The sequence below is a fragment of the Oncorhynchus clarkii genome, chromosome 25, assembly GCF_045791955.1.
Source record: "Oncorhynchus clarkii lewisi isolate Uvic-CL-2024 chromosome 25, UVic_Ocla_1.0, whole genome shotgun sequence".
Taxonomy (NCBI): Eukaryota; Metazoa; Chordata; class Actinopteri; order Salmoniformes; family Salmonidae; genus Oncorhynchus; species Oncorhynchus clarkii.
In genome coordinates this window covers 45443923-45455232 of record NC_092171.1, presented here as the reverse complement: position 1 = coordinate 45455232, position 11310 = coordinate 45443923, and the positions used below count along the sequence as shown (strand labels likewise).

The 11310-nt window shown below is 45.1% G+C and overlaps 1 protein-coding gene across 1 annotated transcript; it reads left to right on the top strand.

Annotated features, from left to right (window-relative positions):
• Nucleotides 1–8028: 8028 nt before the first annotated feature.
• Nucleotides 8029–9237, top strand: LOC139383356 (G-protein coupled receptor 151-like). The gene has a single exon (XM_071127862.1). The coding sequence runs from the start codon at nt 8029–8031 to the stop codon at nt 9235–9237; it is 1209 nt and encodes a 402-aa protein (XP_070983963.1).
• Nucleotides 9238–11310: the final 2073 nt, after the last annotated feature.

Genomic DNA, 11310 nt, shown 5'->3' with positions numbered 1-11310 from the left:
GGGAATAGGGTGCCATTGGAGACGCCACTATATAGGGAATAGGGTGCCATTGGAGATGCCACTATATAGGGAATAGGGTGCCATTGGAGATGCCACTATATAGGGAATAGGGTGCCATTGGAGACGCCACTATATAGGGAATAGGGTGCCATTGGAGACGCCACTATATAGGGAATAGGGTGCCATTTTGCTTTCTCAGAATGAGTCATAAGTAAAGACATTGGCTCAGGGAGCTGGGTGTCTCGTCTCCTTCCCTTGTCAGGGGGTTTCTGTTCAGTCATTGGAGTCAAGTCCCAAATCGCACCCTATTCCTTATTTAGGGCACTACTTTTGACCAGGGCTGTAGGGCTCAGGTCAAAAGTAGTGCACTATATAGGGAATAGGGTGCGATTTGGGATGAATCCACTATATCTTCTTATCAAATCAGTCAAGGCACACCGCAGATGATGCAGACGAGGCCTTGTTTTTCTAAATTCAGACTCAGGACGTCGACATGCACTGTTCTGTTCCATACTCCTCCGTCGTTTAGTTTAAAAATGGAATAATACAGAATAATACAAATCATGACAGCTCTGATGGAAACAGGAAGTTGAGGTAAAGTTGTATAAATGCCGAGAGATCATTTGTTCATTGGGATCTTTTTGTGCCTATAAAATACATTTTGAGAGAAATGGCGGTGGAAAAGCCTTTATGTACAAATATTGATAGTCCTGGATGGCAAATATTGATAGAGGTCCTGGATGGCAAATATTGATAGAGGTCCTGGATGGCAAATATTAGGTCCTGGTGTAGAGGTCCTGGATGGCACGCAGCTTAGCCCCAGTGATGTACTGGGCCGTACGCACTGCCCTCTGTAGTGCCTTGCGGTCAGAGACCGAGCAGTTGCCGTACCAGGCAGTGATGCAACCATGTTCTCGATGTTACAGCTGTAGAACCTTTTGAGGATCTCAGGACCCATGCCAAATCTTTTTAGTTTCCTGAGGGGGAATAGGCTTTGTCGTGCCCTCTTTACAACTGTCTTGGTGTGTTTGGACCATTCTACTTTGTTGTTGATGTGGACACCAAGGAACTTGAAGCTCTCAACCTGCTCCACTACTGCCCCATCAATGAGAATGGGGCCGTGCTTGGTCCTCCTTTTCCTGTAGTCCACAATAATCTCCTTAGTCTTGTTTACGTTGAGGGATAGGTTGTTATTCTGACACCACCCGGCCAGGTCTCTGACCTCCTCCCTGTAGGCTGTCTCGTCGTTGTCTGTGATCAAGCCTACCACTGTTGTGTCGTCTGCAAACTTAATGATGGTGTTGGAGTCATGCCTGGCCATGCAGTCATGGGTGAACAGGGAGTACAGGAGGGGACTGAGCACGCACCCCTGGGGAGCTCTAGTGTTGAGAATCAGCGTGGCAGATGTGTTGCTACCTACCCTAACCACCTTGGGATGGCCCGTCAGGAAGTCCAGGATCCAGTTGCAGAGGGAGGTGTTTAGTCCGAGGATCCTTAGCTTAGTGATGAGCTTTGATGGTACCATGGTGTTGAACGCTGAGCTGTAGTCAATGAATAGCATTCTCACATAAGTGTTCCTTTTGTCCAGGTGGGAAAGGGCAGTGTGGAGTGCAATAGAGATTGCATCATCTGTGGATCTGTTTGGGCGGTATGCAAATTGGAGTGGGTCTAGGGTTTCTGGGATAATGGTGTTGATGTGAGCCGTATAGTCACTGTGGGGACGACATCCTCGATGCACTTATTGATAAAGCCAGTGACCGATGTGGTGTACTCCTCAATGACATCGTACCTCGTCTAGTTTATTGTCCGATGATTGCACGTTGGCGAGTATTATTGACGGTAACGGCAGCTTTCCCACTCGACTTTTCCGTGTCCTGACCAGGCATACGGCTCTTTGTCCTCTGTACCTGCGTCGCTTCCTGTAAGATGGCTGTTCATTGACTATAGTTCAGCATTCAATGAGGCCCTGAGTATGAATCCTGCACTGTGCAATTGGGTCCTGGACTTCTTGACGGGCCGCCCCCGAGTGGTGAAGGTAAGAAGCAACACCTCCATTCTGCTGATCCTGATCAACACTGGGGCCCCACAAGGGTGTGTGCTCAGCCCCCTTCTGTACTCCCTGTTCACCCATGACTACGTGGCCTTGCACGCCTCCAACCTGATTACCAACAATGACTAGACAGCCTACAGGGAGGAGGTGAGGGCCCTGGGAGTGTGGTGCCAGGAAAATAACCTCTCACTCAATGTCAACAAAACAACGAATTGGAGATGATTGTGGACTTCAGGAAACAGCAGAAGGAGCACGCCCCTATCCACATCGACGGGACAGTAGTGGAGAAGGTGGCAAGCTTCAAGTTCCTTGACCCTACACATCACTGACAATCTGAAATGATCCACCCACACAGACAGTGTGGTGAAGAAGGCACAACAGCTTCTCTTCAACCTCAGGAGGCTAAATAAATTTGGCTTGTCACCTAAAACACTCACAAACATTTACAGATGCACAATTGAGAGCATCCTGTCGGGATATATCACCACCTGGTACGGCAACTGCACCGCCCGCAACCGCAAGACTCTCTAGAGGGTGGTGCGGTCTGCCCAACATTTTACCGGGGACAAACTACCTGCCCTCCAGGACACCTATAGCACCCGATTTCACAGAAGGGCCAAAAAGATCATCAAGTACAACAACCACCGCCTGTTCACCCCGCTATCATCCAGAAGGCGAGGTCAGTACAGGTGCATCAAAGCTGGGACCGAGAGACAGAAAAACAGGTTCTATCTAAAGGCCATCAGACTGTTAAATAGCCATCACTAGCACATTAGAGGCTACTGCCCTATATGCATAGACTTGGTATCACTGGCCACCTTAATAATGGACAACTAGTCACTCTAATAATGTTTAAACAATGTTTACATGTATTCTATTCTTGTAAGACCCTGGAGTGGAGAAGCAGGGGAGTCAAACATTTAATCGTAACAAGACAGGAACAGTGTCAACACACAAGGACATATGACAATGAATGCTGCGTTTGGGAACAGAGCAGGGGAACAGACAGATGTAGGGGTGGTAATGACAGAGGTGATTGAGTCCAGGTGAGTCCAATAATCGCTGATGTGCGTGACGGGGGGAAAGCAGGTGTGTGGAATGATGGTGGCAGGAGTGCGTAATTCTGGGGAGCCTGGCACCCTCGAGCACCAGGGGGAAGAGCGGGAGCAGGCGTGACATTCTATTGTATTTTAGTCAATGCCACTCTGACATTGCTCAATCTAATATTGATGTTTTTCTTATTTCCATTCTTTTACTTTTAGATTTGTGTGTATTGTTGTGAATTGTTAGATACTACTGCGCTGTTGGAGCTAGGAACACAAGCATTTCGCTACACCCACAATACAATCTGAGAAATATGTGTATGTGACCAATAAAATTAGATTTGATTTGATGTAAAATTTAGGCTTATCTGTAAAACAGACCCTGGTTTCAGTATGACTTCCTGTCAAAATAAGGGTAAAGGTTAAATATTTAATTTTTACCCATAAGAGTAAAATGTCTCTCTTCTCAGAACTAACAACCAATTTATACTCTGAGACTCTTTGTGGATATGGCCCCTGGCCAAGAAGGCAGCAGCAAAACACAATGTTACAACATTTTAAACACACGATACATTCAGCACAACAACATGATCCCATGTCACAAGTCGTGGAAACCGAAGGCAGCAGCATGATGTTAAGTGGACGGGAGTGACTGCGAGAGGTTCAGAGCAGATTGACATAAGGAATAGCTTTCGCTGCAATGTGCCTTCATTGATGGTGTGACTGTGTCTGCAACGGCAGTACTAACTCCAGTGGTGCCTAATCTACCTGTGCCTTCAGCTCCGGGACCGTTTGTGTCTGACTCCAGTGGTGCCTAATCTACCTCTGCCTTCAGCTCCGGGACCGTTTGTGTCTGACTCCAGCTGCGGCTCCTTCTCCTCCTTTCTCTGGATCTGACAATGCACTACATGCTGTGGGAGGTCCTGGATCTATCGCCAGGAGTAGCGGGCACACGCTAACGAATTGTGTGTGTCAATTTCGTTGTATTGGGCAGTTCGAAGGTAATCTATTGTAGCTCTGTGGGTGTAACATTTATTGACGATTTTGAAACCTTCTGGAAACAAAACATGTTTTATAAGGAGGATGGGATCCACCCAAATCATTTGGGTTCCTGGATCCTTTCACAGTATTATAAGGAGGATGGGATCCACCCAAATCATTTGGGTTCCTGGATCCTTTCACAGTATTATAAGGAGGATGGGATCCACCCAAATCATTTGGGTTCCTGGATCCTTTCACAGTATTATAAGGAGGATGGGATCCACCCAAATCATTTGGGTTCCTGGATCCTTTCACAGTATTATAAGGAGGATGGGATCCACCCAAATCATTTGGGTTCCTGGATCCTTTCACAGTATTATAAGGAGGATGGGATCCACCCAAATCATTTGGGTTCCTGGATCCTTTCACAACATTATAAGGAGGATGGGATCCACCTAAATCATCTGGGTTCCTGGATCCTTTCACAGCATTATAAGGAGGATGGGATCCACCCAAATCATTTGGGTTCCTGGATCCTTTCACAGCATTATAAGGAGGATGGGATCCACCCAAATCATCTGGGTTCCTGGATCCTTTCACAGCATTGTAAGGTGGATGGGATCCACCCAAATCATCTGGGTTCCTGGATCCTTTCACAGCATTATGAGGCTGCGTTGAGACAATGACTTACCAATGACCCAAGCCCACCTCATTTAATCCCTACCATTGTGTTGCTGAGTCATCATAATGCTTCAGCAAAGTGTACATTATCCCAGGGGCGTTGGAAGACACAATGTAATTAACCTATTTTATGTCCCTCTTACTACCAGGAATGCCTCTGCTGATCCTACAGTTAATGTATGTAGTAATCATGTGCCTATGTGTTATACTGTCAGCATTGAGGCGGTGTGGCCTAGCAGGAAGTCCACTATGTGTTATACTGTCAGCACTGAGGCGGTGTGGCCTAGCAGGAAGTCCACTATGTGTTATACTGTCAGCACTGAGGTGGTGTGGCCTAGCAGGAAGTCCACTATATGTTATACTGTCAGCAATGAGGCGGTGTGGCCTAGCAGGAAGTCCACTATGTGTTATACTGTCAGCACTGAGGCGGTGTGGCCTAGCAGGAAGTCCACTATGTGTTATACTGTCAGCACTGAGGCGGTGTGGCCTAGCAGGAAGTCCACTATGTGTTATACTGTCGGCACTGAGGCGGTGTGGCCTAGCAGGAAGTCCACTATGTGTTATACTGTCGGCACTGAGGCGGTGTGGCCTAGCAGGAAGTCCACTGTGTTCAGCTCACCCTGCACTATCATAAATAACATGAGCACTTCTGCTAAACTTCCCAGTAAAACAATAAAAACAATCAAGCATCCCAGATAAGTGTTAAAAATAGGCCACGTTAAGGAAGTGATAGAGGTGGAGACTGGGTTTGGGGATTCCAACATATGGTTGGAATGGATTCAATATACGGCCAGATCAGTAGCTAAAGAAGAATGTTATGCCTGTGCCACAGCTAAACCTCAGTTGACAACTATCCCTTTTCTGCTTAAGTAGCAAACTCAACTCAGTAGTGCACTACATAGGGAATAGGGTTATATAGGGGCCTGGTCTAAAGTAGTGCACTATATAGGGAATAGGGTTCTATAGGGGCCTGGTCTAAAGTAGTGCACTATATAGGGACTATGGGTCCATTTGGGACGTAGATAGGGTGTTGCATGGAGCAGCCAATCAAATCATCAGCACGTATTTATTCCTACCCTGTATGTAAACACACACATCAACTTTTAGAGATTATATTGTTAGGCCTACTTGACTTGTTCTTTTAGAGAATATACGCTGTGGCCTACTTGACGTGTTCTTTTAGAGAATATACGCTGTGGCCTACTTGACGTGTTCTTTTAGAGAATATATGACTAGGCCTACTTGACGTGTTCTATAAGAGAATATATGTTGTGGCCTACTTGACGTGTTCTATAAGAGAATATACGGTGTGGCCTACTTGACGTGTTCTTTTAGAGAATATATGACTAATCCTACTGGACGTGTTCTTTTAGAGAATATACGCTGTGGCCTACTTGACATGTTCTTTTAGAGAATATACGCTGTCGCCTACTTGACATGTTCTTTTAGAGAATATACGCTGTGGCCTACTTGACGTGTTCTTTTAGAGAATATATGACTAGGCCTACTTGATGTGTTCTTTTAGAGAATATACGCTGTGGCCTACTTGATGTGTTCTATAAGAGAATATACGGTCTGGCCTACTTGACGTGTTCTTTCTGAGAATATACGTTGTTTACTACTTGACGTATTCCCTTTAATTCTCAGTGGGGTGATGGCCGTTCCTCCTGCGGTGTAAAACATACTTTACATCCCGTCTGTTTCACCGAAGGGTTTGGAATCTCTGAAAAGGGAACATTTCCGCCTTTAATTTCTTTAACAATCTCGTGGAGCGTTATTGGCTTTTTTGTTTGTGTTGTGTTTTCTCTGTTGGTCCCCAGGGGAGGGAGTCTGTTAGCTGAGTATAGAGGAGTCTGTTAGCTGAGTGTAGAGGAGGGAGTCAGTTAGCTGAGTAGAGGAGGGAGTCAGTTAGCTGAGTAGAGGAGGGAGTCAGTTAGCTGAGTAGAGGAGGGAGTCAGTTAGCTGAGTAGAGGAGGGAGTCAGTTAGCTGAGTGTAGAGGAGGGAGTCTGTTAGCTGAGTAGAGGAGGGAGTCAGTTAGCTGAGTGGAGGAGGGAGTCAGTTAGCTGAGTAGAGGAGGGAGTCTGTTAGCTGAGTGGAGGAGGGAGTCAGTTAGCTGAGTAGAGGAGGGAGTCAGTTAGCTGAGTAGAGGAGGGAGTCTGTTAGCTGAGTAGACGAGGGAGTCAGTTAGCTAAGTGTAGAGGAGTCAGTTAGCTGAGTATAGAGGTCAGTTAGCTGAGTAGAGTACCACACAGAGTGCCCTTGTGCAAGCAGGCACCACATGTGCCACAGAATTCAATAAGGCCTGCCTGGATAAAGCAAAAAGATATTATTAGACTGAGAGGAAAGACCACGGGCGGTAAATATGAATAATCATACCTAAAGATAACCTAATAGAGAACACTGAAGCTCTCTAAATGTGTGATGCTACACACAGGACTGTACAGATTCTGGAGGATTCAACCCTCCTGTCCAGCAGCCAACACTCTTGATTTGAGGGGTTAGTAATGAGGCGCTGCCATTACAGTCCCCCTATTCTGTCCTGTAGAAGTTCAGTCTCCTTATTAATCTCTGTGTTGTAGTTCATAACGCTTCCCCTTTACAGACAGCTCTATGGTGGGCCATGTATCTTCCTAACAGGCCTTCTCAACAAGGAGGTGAGAGCCTTGTGTGGGTGCCATTGTAACCCACACAGACAGACACACACCTTCCTCCTCCATGAGGTTCTAGCAGTATTTTTTTTTAAAGGAAAACAAGTAAAGTCGTGCAATTCAAAAAATAAATTCCAAGGCTTATGACGTGTTCATGACGTGTTCATATGATATCTACGGGACCAGGGGTCATATGCCGCTGCTGCTACTCAACACAAGCCACTGAACACTGAACATAGGTCCTAACTTTGGCCTATTTTAGTTTGAATGAATTGAATGTCTTTTAGAAAATAAGCCTTTAGCCAATTTTTTTTTTAAATGTAAGTGTAGATTTTGCCGACAGCACACTCAAGTACCCTTCCTCTCAGAATAGTACCCTGGAGCCACAGCCATCAATGACGAAAGTGGTCGACGACAACAATAAACGGCAGCACTTGAAATAGCTTGCCTGCCAGTCCGCTCAACCACTACATAGATGTCTTATCAGATAGCAGCATTTCAGCACCACAGCTCAGGGACAGATCTTTCTTTCTAAGGGAGAAATCTAGAGATCAATCCATTTGAACTAGTTGATTACCGCATATAAAAAATATTTTTAAAAACTAAACACAGATTACAGAAAATATGGATTTTGACCGACCGAGGAACGTTTCATTTTTTGACTTTGCCGGGGGAGTTCAACTACTCCACGGTGTGAACGCCAGGTCAGTCCTCCCTGTTATTCTGATAGGGATCTGTTGGACTGGAGTCATAGGGAACCTTCTGGTACTACTGAGTCTCATCCACGACCTGAGAAACGGGACAGCATCCGAAGTCAAATCGCTACTTGCCGGTCTGAGCTCTACAGACCTATTGATCACACTGTTGTGTGCACCTGTGCGCGCAGTCACCTACTACAGACAGACCTGGATCTTGGGAAGCTTGTTGTGCCAAACAGCGGATTGGTTTCAGCACTCCTGCCTGGTCGCCAAAACGTTCACCCTGGCGGCAACAACCGGGGCAAGATGTACCTTTGTTTCAGGCTCCTCTGATAGCAAATATTTTAGCCACATGCAAATCTATGGAGCCCTGGCTTTCATCTGGATAGCATCACTGGTCTCCTCCACCCCTCTTACGATATTCACGTCTTTACAGCCATACCATGACGTCAAGCTGTGCGTAACTGAAATACCATTTTGCGCATCTGGGTTTATGGATGTGTTCTACAAGATCTACCCAACCCTAACTTACCTGGTGCCCATTCTCTTTACCGTTGTGCACTACACCAAGACACTACTGGACACGAAGCCGAAGGGGGACCTTGACGTGACCAATGCTCAACCCCAGGACAAGGGGGCCACTGCGGTGTGGTTATCTGTCAGTGTGGCCAACGCGCTCATGCTACTGCCTGAATGGAGCTCATGGACTTGGGCTCGGCTGGGATACAGTAACAACTACACACCTCCTGTGGGGTTCGTCATCTTCTCTCAGGTCCTCATGTACTCATGTAGCTCTCTGTCACCCATCATATTCCTCACCGCATATGAAGACGTGCGTCATGGGCTCAAAAGTCTGTGGCTTTTCAGAACTTGCAGACGCTCGAAACGCACCAGTATTAGCACAAGTCCAAATATGGAGGAGAACGGAGCAGAGGGAAGAGGAGCCATTGTCATCTATCCGCTCGTGGACTTGAAACATGTGTCTTTGGAGACGCCAGAGGGGTGCGATCTGCGCACAGACACTGCAGCGCGGAAGATCTTTCCTGACTTGGAACACTTTTGGACAGAGCGCGTGAACACGCACGATCCACTTCCGTGGGAGTCACAGGAGGAAAAATCATACTTTAAATCCTGAATTGATCTGAGCAGACGATTTTGGGATGAATATATATTTTTTTTGTCCCACAGATTATTTGGAAATGGTCTTCTTTCTGATTTATATGCGTTAGCCTAACTATTGTATTAAAATTACATATTTTTCGCATTATTCATACACTCAGAATTCGCTGCTTCATCTTCAGTAGCCTACCTCTCCTTGTTGTGCATGAGAGTTCAATTGCGTGGTCTCAGTGGGTGGTCTCACTAAATAGAGTACATGGGCGGAGAATCAAGTCGCAGTTAACTTAAATATGAAATTACATTAAATATGATTAGAATGTAGTTTACTACAGTGTCTGTAAATAAATATTGATAATGGAACAAAGAGGGTGCTCAACCAACGTGAGTCAATAAAAAACATGTAATTATGATTGAAAGGGAAAAGGCACAACTCGCACATAGGTTAGGTTACTATGGTGACCATAGTTTAGGCTACTATGGTGACCATAGGTAAGGTTACTATGGTGACCATAGGTAAGGTTACTATGGTGACCATAGGTTAGGTTACTATGGTGACCATAGGTTAGGCTACTATGGTGACCATAGTTTAGGTTACTATGGTGACCATAGGTAAGGTTACTATGGTGACCATAGGTTAGGCTACTATGATCACTTGATGTAAAATGGGACCCAACGGGGCCATATAGTAGGCTTCACACAACCTGTTATTCCGCTCTGTGGTGTCCAAATTGTCCTAAATCCAGCAGGCTGAACACAACAACAACAAAAATGCAATTTCAGAATGTTGGGGAGACATGACCCCCTCTCCCCCGTCCCCAGGGAAAGTTGCACCCCTGGTACATTTTATAAATAGATCCAATTGTGTTTATCTTATTTTTAATATCAGTCATGTTTTAGTAATAACAGTAATGTTTATAATAACAGTAATGTTTATAATAACAGTAATGTTTATAATAACAGTAATGTTTATAATAACAGTAATGTTTATAATAACAGTCATGTTAATAATGACAGTCATGTTTATAATGACAGTCATGTTAATACTCATTGATGCTGGTTATCCTCTTTGCATGATCCTAATGAGCTAGATGCCCTAACATAATATGCTCTACAATGTTTAATGTTAGTATTAGCCTAACTATTTGGAAAGTTCTTGAAACTGCATGTCTATTTGGTGTTTGTGCAATTATATTATCAAAATGTATTTACAAACTACCTTGAGTTGATTCATTTTACTGTTTTCCAGATAACTGATAGGGGGAATACAGTATGTTACAATATGTAAACTGAGTATTTACAAAACATTAGGAACATCTGCTCTTTCCATGACATAGACTGACCAGGTGAATCCAGGTGAAACCAATGATCCCTTATTGCTGTCACTTGTTAAATCCACTTCAAATCACTGTAGATGAAGGGGAGGAGACAGGTGGTTAAAGAAGGATTTTTAAGCCATTCAGAGGGTGAATGGGCAAGACAAAATTTTTAAGCGCCTTTGAATGGGGTATGGCAGTAGGTGCCAGAAACACCGGTTTGAGGTGGTGTGTGTGTGTGGGGGGGGGGGGGGGGGCAACTCAATATCAGGTTATATCAAGCCTACTATATGATATAAACTGGGACCCAACAGGGCCATATAGTAGGCTTGATATAACCTGGGACCCAACAGGGCCATATAGTAGGCTTGGTATAAACTGGGACCCAACAGGGCCATATAGTAGGCTTGGTATAAACTGGGACCCAACAGGGCCATATAGTAGGCTTGGTATAACCTGGGACCCAACAGGGCCATATAGTAGGCTTGGTATAACCTGGGACCCAACAGGGCCATATAGTAGGCTTGATATAAACTGGGACCCAACAGGGCCATATAGTAGGCTTGGTATAAACTGGGACCCAACAGGGCCATATAGTAGGCTTGGTATAAACTGGGACCCAACAGGGCCATATACAGGCAGCCTCTGAAACAAGCTCCTTGTTCCTGAACTGTCATTATTTTCTCCCGCAGTGTAATCATTAATATGTTTTATGAATAACTGGTGCTGTTTGGTGTAGTGATTAATATGTTTGATAAATAACCAACACGTTTTGG